Source organism: Brachyistius frenatus, unplaced genomic scaffold (genome assembly GCF_029030835.1).
Source record: "Brachyistius frenatus isolate BFR_SWC_R1_liver_20210118 unplaced genomic scaffold, ASM2903083v1 Contig_8, whole genome shotgun sequence".
In the NCBI taxonomy this organism is placed as follows: Eukaryota; Metazoa; Chordata; class Actinopteri; family Embiotocidae; genus Brachyistius; species Brachyistius frenatus.
In genome coordinates, this window is record NW_027210607.1 from 7,335,324 (window position 1) to 7,348,379 (window position 13,056).

The 13,056-nt window shown below is 43.3% G+C and overlaps 1 protein-coding gene across 2 annotated transcripts in view; it reads left to right on the forward strand.

Moving 5' to 3' along the window:
• Nucleotides 1-13,056, forward strand: part of mcu (mitochondrial calcium uniporter) — a 55,949-nt gene that overhangs the window by 35,054 nt on the left and 7,839 nt on the right. For both annotated transcript variants that reach the window (XR_011310578.1, XM_069690169.1), the window contains exon 3: nt 11,845-11,908. Coding sequence is in view for 1 of the 2 variants with exons in the window: in XM_069690169.1 (XP_069546270.1) it covers nt 11,845-11,908 (64 nt within the window). In the remaining variant the exon portion in view is untranslated. The remainder of the gene's footprint in view (nt 1-11,844; nt 11,909-13,056) is intronic.

Here is a 13,056-nt window from a genome sequence, read left to right on the forward strand (position 1 = left end):
ACTGATGAGGCTTGACAGCTAATGCTACATATTGATCGTTAAACACTAAGCTGACTGGGACCGAGCATTGATATTCTGAGCAGCTTTTTTTCAAGGGCTTTGTTCTGTCACAGTCCAAGTCATGTTCAAGGCATGAAGGGCCAAAGGAAAGACACTCACAGAGGGAGAGCGCTCCATAAATAACAGATGCTGCTTTAGGAGGAATTTGTAGCAGGTTGTTAAATACTGTACACTGCCCTGATGTCACCTCACATGTTCTGAGAGCAGAGGCACTAGTATCCACAGTCAGCTCTGCATCAGGGGAATATAGTGACACATCCACTCTGCTATTGTTTTTGTTTTTTTGCCATTTATGGTAGCAGCTGTCAATTTAACAGACAGGCCGAGACTGTATTGACGACACAATGGGGCCAGCCCTGTAAACACAAATGTCTGTCACCGAGTGACTGACTGATTAAGTTGCACCATTGGTACACCTGATTTGACTGTTACCAGGTAGTTATCGTCATGCAAGGGTCCCAAATATATGGACTAGTAGAGGCCTATTAAACCGGTAGGTTCAGGAGGCCATTATCAACTGTATATACAGTATGACTGTTTGACAGTACCGGCAATAGGCATACAGGAATTTTGTCATCAGGATTATAATAATGAACACGCGTGTAATATTGTGAAACTGTCGTGTTTTGGTAAGGTTTATGCACCCAAACGTATTGATTATGTGAAGGAAAAGATAATGGTTTGGGATAAAATAACTGTTACATTAAGTTATGTAAAGTACATGACATAAGTAAAGTTACGAATGTTACATTACTTGAAAACACTCCGTAACACATTAAAATGTAACTTAAAAAAAAAAATCAGTGTTGACATTTGTTTTCACACGGTACATGAACAGGGCACGAACAGTGATCTCCTTGATTAAGGTCATATGTCTGATCCATCCAACCACCCCCAACCTACCTCCATGTGAAGAATTTGTCAGTCTTTATGATGTACAATGTCACCTGATTGCTTTCTTTTTTCCTCTGATACTTACTACAGCCACTAGAGGTTGTAATTACTGTACCTTCTAGTCTAGTAGTGCAGTTTGCCCAGCAGGTTCAGGAGGCCCCTACCAAATTTTGTACAGATATGTGATGATAAATGCTTATTCGATAGTCTGATAACAGTTAGGTCGGTAGATTCATAAGCCAAATGCCTGGACTTCCTGGATTCATTTCAAAGTAAAAGCCCTTGTAAAATCCTTGTAGTGTTTCATACATGTTCCAGCCATAAACTAGGTTTAGACCTAGTCTTGTTACATGAAAGGAGGCAAATTATAGAATTTTGCATTTCACCCTTCTCTTCCATCCATCCTGTCATATGACAAGGTGAATAGTTTCTGTGCCTGCAAATGAACACCCTGGTCTGTCCTATTAGTCAAACCATTTTTCAAATTTCCATCAGAAGAAGGGCCACACAAAAAATAGCATCACCGGTCACGAGTAATAGCCACCTGACTGCTTTGAAATTTCAATTTGACACATTCATTGTTAAGTTTTACTGCATGTTTTGTCTCAGCTGACATTTAATTAGTCCCTCAACTGAACACGCTCCGTTAAAGCCTTGTGCCGCTTGTTCCCTTTCAAATACTCAACTTTGGAGTTTAGGGTGAACATTATTTATTGGCATTCGTGTAACTGCTTTTATAAAGGATTGTGGAAAGGTTGTAGTACTGCAAACTTTGATTGCTGGCTGTTACTACTAATTGTCTTCATTGTTGAATACCTTTGGACTTTCTGGGTTTTCACATTATGAGCGTGAAATGTGCATGCTGATATTCTGAAATATAGTCAGTCATTGAATTTATTCTGTCTATCACAATGGTTAACCGTTAATGCTGCAGTAGTGGCTGTGTCACACAGTACTTGGAAGATAATAAAGTATTGTTGTACAATGTGTCAAAATTTGACCTTTTTCTTGGAGTCATTTTCAGTCAATTTTCAACACAGAGAAAAGAAAAAAAGTAATACTTTTTTTTAGATTTATGTGACAGAATTACTCCAAGGATATATATGTCAGATGTGTCCAGTGTGAATAAACATTTTTAAATCTGCTTTAAAATCATACTAAGAAGAGACTCCTCATAACTTTAGAATATGCCTAAGAATTGTCAAGTTTTTAAGGTTTCTTCAGTGTCAAAGTAATCCACTGATAATAGCTGTCTCTACATTGATGATGATGATGATGATGTCGGCCAAAGACAATCTCAAATTGATGCCCACAGCGTAACTCATTACAGAAATTACTGTACGCAGAGTGTTGAGAAATACTTATGAAAACACATTAACATGGAATATACATCACAGTGTATCTTAATTGTGACCAAGATGTTGAAACCCATTTTGCAAACTGAATAAAGATGTCAGTTTCCTATTATTGGAGGAGTTACAAGGTATAACGTTTGTATATCTGGCTTTTTGCCCAAACATAACTTGGGGGTCAGATTATGAAAGCAAGGCAAGAGATGAAGCAGCAGAGGGAAAAGTGGAGCATCTTGTGCCCCTGAGCATCACTGATGAGAGATAAATTGGTGGTGACCTAGTACTAATGCATGCTTTGCGTACGATATTTTATTCAGTGTGGGTTTTGATAAAAGGGTTCATGAACCTTGGATCCTGGAGGCAATGTTTTTGCCACAAACAATTGTGTTTTGTGTCTATTTAATGGACCAGTTACATTTATGTGAAAAAGTAAGTACATCCCATGGAAATACTTGTTTTTTTTTACATTTGGACAAGCAACCATTTGATCCTCTTTGAAACAGTGCCAACAGATGAAAGTTGTGTACTTGAACAACCCCACAGGCAATCAGAATCTCTGATCAAAAATATCAAAAGATGTAATATTAATCTGTGGAAAAAGCATGTGCACCCTTGACATTAGACGCAAGTATTGACCCTTTTAGCAGAAATAGCTTCATGTAGGTGTTTTGCACAAATGTCGGCCAGTCTCTGAGATTGGCTTGCTGACATTTTTGACCACTCTTCTATGCAAATTAATTCAGTTGCACAAGGTTTGAGGGTTTTCTTCCATGCTTTTTGATATTACTCTAAAACATTTCAATGGGACTCAAACTGGGCTTTTTTTCTAGGCTGTCCCGTAACCCTCCATTTCTCCTGTATGAGCTGTACCTTGGTGGATGTTCTTGTGTGCTTAGGACCATTATTGTGTTGAAAGGTCTCCTTTTGGTTCAACTTCAACTTTTGGACAGCTGGCCTTACATTATCTTTAACCATAACACTTCCCCCACCATGCTTTGCAGTTGGTATGAGGTTCTTCTGCTGAAAAGCTGACTTTGGTCTGCACCAAACTGTTACTGAGGCCCAACAACTCTATCTTTGATTTGTTTGTCCAGACCACATTATTTCAAAAGGCCTGGTCTTTTGGTTAAAGGCTTTTTCTTTGCCTGTCAAATGTGTGCAATCTCTTTCTGATTATTGACGCCTGCACTTTGACACCAACAGTTATAAGACTTACCAGAAGATCCTGTGATGAAATGTTGGATTTTTTTTGGAGACTTCTTTTTCAGACTGAATTTGTTGAGGTAGCCCACCCTGGGCCAATTGGCAGTCGTATGAAATCTCCACTTGTGGATGATTTTCCTTTAACTGGAAGGATTTATTTTAGATAGTCTTGAGATCTTTTCTAATTCCTTGCCAGACTCATAGTCATCCGCAACCTTTTTAAAAAGGTTTTAAGGAGCTCTTTAGAGTTTGGCAAGATGATACCACACTTCAAGAGCAAATATCAGAGGTTTAAATAAGACGGTACCTATGGAGCTTCTAATCATTGGCACCTCGTCTGGATCCCATAATTCTAGTTTTTTGGATGTGAAAGTGTAATTCGTGTAGGGGTGTACTTAATTTTTCCATGTGACTGATCTGTTGAAAAAAAAATAAAAAAAATAAATCAATTTGAATGTAAATTTTGTGTAATTTTCTGAGTACATCACCTATACTAACCTTTATTAGGCAACCTTTTAAATATGTTGAAAAAGTCAATAATTTCCTTTGGATGTACTTGGACTGTATCTCGCATGTCAAAATCATGCCGTTATGACAGATTATCCTTTTGCCAGACTTTTGTACAAACGTCGGTGGATTATTGCTGTTTCTCCATTGCCCAAAGCAGTTTCAGATGGAATAAGCAGAGCAGTGGACACAGAGGAGTACTGTGCTGTCTTAGAGAGAGAAAACAGCTACTTTACTTCTCAATTCAAAACAAGTGTTTCATCCTCTGCTATAATTAAAGCATCTAGAAGCAATGGCTAATGCTGGTGCAAAATGTAGCTCTGCGCTCAGAGGTGTCCTCGCAAAGAGGATAACTATAATGGTGGGAACTATGGATGGATAGCAAGGACCCTCAGTGCACTGGTTGTGATGAGAAGAGGAAAAAAAGGGAGGATAATAAGAACTGAACTGTTTATGCTTATTCAGCAGCATTATTGGTGTGTGGTACGTGTGATGTGAAGTAGTTACAAACCTCCACCTTTTCTTGAAGCTTAATCGACGCTGTAACACTCACCACTAAGATCTGGGCCAGGGTGTATAGTGTTGCGCATGGGAAGGCCAGATATGCATACATTTCTTAGAAGCATGTCTATGAGTCTCAGTGGGGTCTCAATTACTTCCAAGAGAAGTGAGGGAAGAAAGAAGGAACAACAAAAAAAGAGAGCAAGGAGAAGTTTCATCGTTAAGTCTGTGTGTGAGGGGTCGAGGATCGCGTGACTGAAATTAACACTGACACAAGCAGGTAGTGCCATCTGGTGCATGAACAATCAAAGAGGGGTCTTACTGTGCCTGCAGACTGACTGCACACACACACACACACACACACACACACACACACACACACACACACACACACACACACACACACACACACACACACACACACACACACACACACACACACACACACACACACACACACACACACACACACGTACACCTACTATGTATATACAGTGTGTGTGTGTGTGTGTGTGTGTGTGTGTGTGTGTGTGTGTGTGTGTGTGTGTGTGTGTGTGTGTGTGTCAGAAAGGGGTCTTACTGTATCTGCAGACTGACTATATAAACACACACACACACATATATGCACGCCTTGTGTATATATACTGTACATACAGTGACTGTGAGTGTATAGTGTATAGGGGTGTGTATATGTCTGCTTTAAAAACATTTTTTATTTATTGTAAGTTTCTGAATATATATTCAATTTCTGCGCTTCTCTGATCTCTAAAGTGACCCACAGAATACAAATGCTGCTCCTCAGCCGACTTGAATCCTTCGAGGAGCAGCCCGGCGAAGCACAATGGTCGAGCGCTGCCTGTCTTCTAGGTATATGCGTGAAAGCCTGCACTGCTGTTTAATAATGCATCAGTTTCCAGTGTTGTTGGTCCCAGGGAGGGGAGCAGGGGCAGGGTGGTGGTCAAACTGGCCCACATGTCAAGAAACGATTCATTCACAGCTCTGCGATGTTATCCCACGGATTAAGCAGGCCATGAGCTTGAATTAATTGATCAAAGTGTCCAGGTCCGGAAAGCCAATTTATTGAAATGGAATGAGAGATTAAGCCAGAATTATTTATATCTTGCTCTAACTGGTTTGAGGTTTTGATGTTTAAAATAGCCCAATCAGGGGACGGTTGTTTTCACTATCAGCTCTGCATTGCAGTGGAGTGATCAGATTGGTGTAGGCTTTCGTGGGTCACAGTTTCCCTCTCAGTGTGTGAGTGGAGATGACTTAATACTGTGGTATTCAAGAATGTAACTGCAGATTTCATATCCGTTGATGGCTTTTACCAGGCGGAGAACGCAGGCGAGCGGAAAAGGCAGCATTTTCTTTGGTTACATAAGCTCGCCGGGGCTGAGTCTGAAAAAAAAAATGCCTGTGATTACTGTCACACTGTTCTAAAATCCATTTTCCTTTGTAACAGCAGCTGAGTGCCTCATCTAGGTGTGTTTCTTTTTGTCTGTTTGTCTCAGGGGACGGGGAATGTGGGTGTGGGTATGCAGGGTGCTGTGAGTGCTATGGAACGGGCGCAGCTGTGCTTTTCAACTTGTTACCTCCACTGTGGGGAAATGGGGGCTGCAAGGAGCTGAGTGGACAGGACGTCGCCCACGGAGCAGAGAGGAGAGGAGGTGACATACGGGGCAGCAGAGAGCTAGAAAGTCAATGCATCAGCAACACTGCACCCACAAAATGACCTTTACTTACCAGCTGTATAATCTATAAGACATGAGGCAGAAAGTTTCTTCGTCCCTTATTGTGCCATAAAAGAAAAAGAAAACCAGAAACACAAGGATGCAAAAACTCTGCGACATCTCACTGAGTTAATGAATGAGATCGCTCTCCACACACATTCCCTCCAGCAGGTGATAAGATAGCAGACGTGGTGCATTTTCAATTTAATAGCTCATAAACCTCATTCACCTTCTCTAACAAACCGCACGGAAATGGTCCTAAAAGATGAGTCAGCAGGGTGCCACAGCTGATTGTGGGTGATGTACTGCAAATTTATACCCTCAGTTACTAGTTTACATCGGCTCGTTGACTGAAAGAGCAGGTGGATCGTGGGTACAGGAAGTTTAAGCATATTCGGCTTTCTGTCATGTCTCAGCGACATGGACAGTTCTTTTTGGTACACCTCCTGATAAAGGCAGGATGCGGTCACTGCCCGGCCCCCGTCTCTCCAGTCCTCCCATAGTGTATTCTCCTTTTACATACGCTGACCTCACACTCACCCCATCTTAAACATGCACTTCTCTCTCAGCTTTGTCTGTCACCGTAGCATGATGGAGCACATCCCCTCCTCCTTGACCCTCGCCTCGCCTATCAAAAATGTATCCCCCGTCCCTTTGATAGTAAATCTGTCCCTACGTTATCCTGCCAGGAAAAAGAAGTAGACATAAGTAAAGCCTCTTATTAAAAGAATTTTGATGCTAGAGTGCATGAGTATATGCAGGTGTAGATGCATCCGTGTATCCATGAATGACTTCATGAATGACTGTGTGTGACCAGCCACGTTATCTGGTCGTAGCCTCGAGTAAGGACAGCACATTACCACATAGATGGATGCCGTCATTTTGTAGATAAATGACAGAGGTTTCCACTCCCCCAGAAGGGCACCGTGAAATGGGAATTATGTCAGCGGCATTATTCTTCAATGACTGGTGTCTGAACCACGCTCGCACACAGTCACACTATAAGCCATGCTTTGGCACCCATAATTTCCCCTGCGGTGTGTCTGGAGTTAAAAGGATGTGTTCTGACTGAGGAAGGGGAGGGTTTTTAAACTGCTGTGTCACTTTGGTTTTTGATTTGGCCATAACAACAAAGCCAAACGAGGCGGCCATGAGGCTGTGATTGCCAACAAAGGAGAATGTCCTTGTATCCAAGTGGGTGCTACTGGAGTTGCTATGGTGTATGAGGAAACATTGTAGAGTAGCTCAGCTAATAAATGAAGAGATAGTGATCAAAGAATACATATCCACATATTTAGTCACCTGTGTTTGCTGTAACAATTAGTGAAACGTAGTCACCAAGTGCACAGAGAGGTTTAAACAACTGAAAGTTGTTTTACTTTCTGTGTGGCTGAATGACACCAGCAGTCTTTTGAATCCAGCTTCAACGCAGCTCTGCTAACAGTTTATGAGTCTGTGTGACTGTGCCGGAGGAGGGGGAGGAGGCTAATACATTTTACAATTGTCTCCACCACTATAATCTAGAATTAAATGAGAACAAGAATATCATTATGTTGCTAGAATTTAACACAAATGGAAATGGTTGCACATACTGTATATATGGGTGATATTGATAAGAGGCAGTAGTTTAACTCTTTAAAGGTTTTGTACACAGGATGAATTTATGATGGGTTTTTTTCTCTGATAACTGCCGTGTCTGTATGAGCTCGTTACAGTCATACTTTATGAGGATGATTAATATACACTGCACATCAATATCAAGCCGCTTGAATGTGTTAATACGTAATGTGAGGGCAGGGAAGGACATGGTGAGTAACACACAGCCTGGAATTACATTTTTCTCCGTCTATTTGGGTTTTTTTTTCCCCTCATCTTCCACTGTATATATACCATAATCTACTGGGTCTCTTCATGCTGTGCGATAGAGATTTTAAATTAAGGAGGGTTTTCTAATTCACGAAAAATGCACACATGGAAATCTGATGAAATGCAGCAGAAGTTAAAGCGCAGTGCAGATGAGAATTGAAAGAAGATCAAATCCAGCATCATCAGGATTCAGTGTGAGTTAGAGGGAGGGAGGGAAGGAGGGAGGAAGGGCGGGAGGGTGTATTAGAGGGGCAACCCCCCTTTCTAGATGAGGGATTCCTTTACTGCAGTGATCAGCAGTCCGTCTCTCCCCCCCCCCCGCTTTCCCTCTCATTCACACTCTTTTTTTTTTTTTTTTATCTCCCTCCCTCTCTCTTCTCTCTTCCTGCCTCAGTTTCCCTTCATCCCTGCCTCCTCACTCTCTTCCTCACCACCATCTCTGCTGCACGCACACGCACACACACGCACACGCACACACACACACACACACACACACACACACACACACACACACACACACACACACACACACACACACACACACACACACACACACCACAGTCACATTTCAGTGGGGAGGGATTGTCTGCTGCAGGGTACAGTATATGCAGCACATGGTTAGAAATCCAAGCGCACTCGTGACTCACACCGTTTTACTCCAGCCGTCATTTATCTCTATCGCTCCCCCGCTCTTCCTCCATTTATCCTCCCATTCTTTCTATTTCTCCGTGCCTCCACACCTCCTCCTCTCCCTCTCCTGCTCATCCGTCCATCTTCCCCGCCGTCCTCCATGTCCGTTTCTTTGTCTCTCTCCCTCTGAGCCGTGTGACATTGATTCCAAGGTTGCTATGCTATTGACTGCTGCTACGCTGTTAAATATTTCAGGCAGCATTTCAGTGGCTGTGTGCCGAGGGAGGGGAGGAGTGTGGGCTTTGCTTAGTTGCTCTGCAACCACCGCTGACAAACAGGCTGGTGAGCAGACGGGTGGACGCACACACAGACATTACACACATACCACCTGCAAACACACAGAGGTACATTCACACATACATGTCTCTCCACAGATGGACGTGCACACATACCAGTGCCACATTTGCTTATGTTTTTGATGCCGCCCCGTGTCAGGTTGCGTGGGCTGGTGACGGTGATGCTGTGGGTATCTCGATGAAATCTTCCTGGCTTCAAACGGTTCAAGTTAATGAATGAGAAAAGCAGTGCTGGACTGCTCTCTGCAGACTGTGCAGTTATTCCAGACTGGCCACAAGCCCTTTCTCAGCATGTCATCTGATCAGCAGCCTGATCACTGTTTGGGCTGTAGTTGATACCACGGGACAGCAATTGGTACTCTCATTTATGGCACGCACGCACGCACGCGCACGCACACACACACACACACACACACACACACACACACACACACACACACACACACACACACACACACACACACACACGCAGTAGAAGCCCTGTATCACGGGTGCAGTGATGGCATTTACTTTCTGAAATATTTTCAAAGTTGTTCTCTTCATTGTTGTTCTTCATTATTTTGCACATTTGCCAATGCTGCAACTTTCTTCTCTAAAGTTGAGTTCTCAAAACGTTTTTATTTCCTCCTGGGGATCCAATAAGAGGAAAACCAGAGAAGTGGGCCTCAGTGGGGACTCCATCCGTGGACCCTCACTGTGCCTCTGAAAGCTGTGCATAGTGTTGTGTTGCATTGGAGATGCCTGCAGAGGAAGTTGAAGTTGAGGTCCCGATTAGCACCTAATCACTGATCAGTGTCAGTCGTGCTTTGCTGTTGAAACATTCACTGCTATGTTTATAGCCAAGAGGAATGGTACGGTATCTTCTGTCACTGTTCGTTAACAGTTTTCCCCTCAGTAGTGTCATCCCTCGTACCTGCGTGGTGGTGGTCTGGCTTGTTTGCACTGTCTGACTGAAAGCGAAAAAAAAAGAAGAGATTGATTGGCAGTCTCATTCCCTGATTGACAGCACGGCATTTATAATCAGCAGCAGTTGATTGTCAGCTCGGATGGAGCCTATTTGTCTCTGGTTTGATGCTGGGATTCCAAGTAGGCTTGTTGTCTGGTCTCTATGACTGCTGACAAATAATATTTGTATATCTAAGTGTCAGTCACAGGAAACTTTCTACACAAACAGGATGTTTCAAACCTGAAACAAACAACATAATGCTTTGAAAGTACTAGAAAAATCTGAGCTTGCTTTCCAGAGTTAGCCAGGATTGTAAAATAACCTCTTAGCATTCACTAATTGGCAGCAGTGGTAGCTTTCGTAGAACTTCTCTCAAGTCTAACCATTTGCTGGATGTCTAGCATAGAATTGTTGTGATTGGTTGACGGGAACCCACAGAGCTTGTGTTAGAAAGCATCTGTTTGCAGTGGCAACGTATACACATAAATGCACGCACATAAATACACCTCTCTCCTCTGAGGTGTGTGTTTCCTCAATAATAATGCCAGTGCAGCGCCATAAATGAGAAGCTGTGAGAATCACTGCTGTTGTGGTCCGCCTCAGTGCAGGTCAGAGAGTGTGGGCATATCGTAAATCTGATATTTCAACATTTGTAGTCAGAGCGAGTGCATTCAACTGCAGCCTGCTGGGAGCTGAGTGCCAGGCAGCCCTGACAGTGAGAAAGATTTCCCGTGACTCCAGAAATTAAACAGTTAATGAATGTGTGCGTGGATTCAGCGGTGACATAATTCATATGCATACACAGTGCATATATTCATATGCAGCACTGCAGTGTCACAAATTGCGCAGACCCTGGCGTCGGTTATTAAATCTGAGGACCAGTCGGCAGAAAAACAGCCTCTTTTTTTTTTTGGTGGTGGAGGTCCAATTTGTTTGTGCCGGTGCACAGCTAAAAGTTTAATCAGAAAAAGTTGTGTTTTCCTTTCCTGGCACTTTTGCTTGCTTGATTTCCGATGCTCATCTTCACCCTCATTCGCGCTCTTCAAGAGTAAGAAGATCTGACAGCCCGTCCTCGGGCTCGGTCTCGGTCGCGGCTCACCAGAAAATACGACGACTTCTGTAATTTGAAACATGTGCGATGCATACGGACACTTTTACTTAGCTGTGTGTAAACAGCAGCAGCAACAAAAACAGAGGAGGGTTTCCCCCCACAGTCTGTGCTCCTGTGCTCGACTTCCTCTCTCTCCCTCCAGTCAAGTGGAGAATTAAAACTCAACTGCATTGTTGTTATTCAGGCTGCACTTGGCTGACTTCTGCCCGTGTCTCCCACTGTGGTGTTTTCCTCCAACTGTGTCTGAACACTTGTGTATTTAAATCAGATGTTAGAAGCTGTGTGTGTGTGTGTGTGTGTGTGTGTGTGTGTGTGTGTGTGTGTGTGTGTGTGTGTGTGTGTGTGTGTGTGTGTGTGTGTGTGTGTGTGTGTGTGTGTTCTCTTATGTGTGATCCCTCTGTAGAGTATCCCCGTGACTAGGAAACTGCAGTTAGATGTTTTGGGTGTGGCTCCAGTCTCGAGAAACTGGAACAGAGGAAGCCATCTTGTAACATAATACTCAGTCAGTCTGGGAAAAATAAACAATTAGAGAAGTAAATGGCTTAGATTAAGGTAGTGTCATGTTGCTGAGGGCCATAAACCGGCCCAAAGCACCTCTGGTAACTTTAACCAACCGCATGTGATAAGAACAAGTTTTGTGGAAGCAGAATAACCAGTTTGTTGCACCCTTTCTTCCTGTCTGCAGGTTTGGAGGGGCGCCCCCTCATGGCACGGCCAGAGACTGTTGTGTTCCTCTTCTGCTCCAGAGGGTAAGTCTTCACCTCCTCTGGCTTCATTCACCGTTCATTCACCCAGCAAATCCAGGCACTGCTGCTGTAGCTGTTTATTTTCGGCAATGTGATTTGGGTTTCCCCCTTTATAAAGAAAACCCCCAAAACCAGCCTGTGCTTCCTGTCCGAGACAAATGAGAGCCGCGCCACAGAGAAATTGTGCCTTGATCAGACGGCGGAGGCTCATTTGGAGTTAACAGCCAGAAGTCATTAATATGGAATCAGACTCGGGGAAGCATCTGTTCATCTGTGTGAGCGGCGGGAGAGATATAGAGCGTGATCAGAGGGAGGAAGAGAAAGTTAGAGGAGCTGAGGAGGCAGCAGCATTGCAGACCAGGCTGATTTGATTTTAAATTGAGCTTTAATGACTGTGGGATTGTGGCAGAGATAGGCACGCAATCCTTAGACTTTTAGCAAAGTGCCTGTGATGACAGGATAGCGGAGGACAAAGGGAGCAGGTGCAGGAGAACAACGACTCAGATAATCGTGGAAAAGTTTCAATGCGTCACTGTGATAAAGAAATGGTTGTGAAGTAAAATGTTTGAACCGTCGCATCTTCGAACGTATTCAAGACACACCAGAAAACATCCCTGTGCCAGCTGATGATCCTTCACTGCTTTGTGTGCGGCCGAGCAGAGATCTGCTGATTCACTGCAGTGGCCCTGAGCGGGGAGGCGGAGGTTTCTGGGTGCAGCAGCAACAAGGCAGCCTGGAACATCTTTTGTATGGACTCACAGCCCTGTGTGTTGAGTCATGGCTCTCTCATTAGAGGCCACACATTATGATAATTATATAAGCTGTGCCAGCTCATTATAACCATTGTTTGGTTATGGACCAATAGAGCCGTATTGCAGACTGCTATTAGTGTTTTAGGAAGTACCACTGAGCAGACCATCGGGCTCAGATGTTTGGGACAAACATGACTGTTGTAATGACACTTAAAAAAAACAGCATGTACAGACGACACACAAAGTACATATATAAAAAAAAAAAAACATGAACTTGAAAGTAGTGTTTGGAGCAGTGAGTCACAGGTGCATTGATTCATCCCATCATTTTTTTTGTTGCCTTTATGAAAAGCGATAATCCTGCAGGTAACAAATATATTGCAACGTGAGCCTCGATGT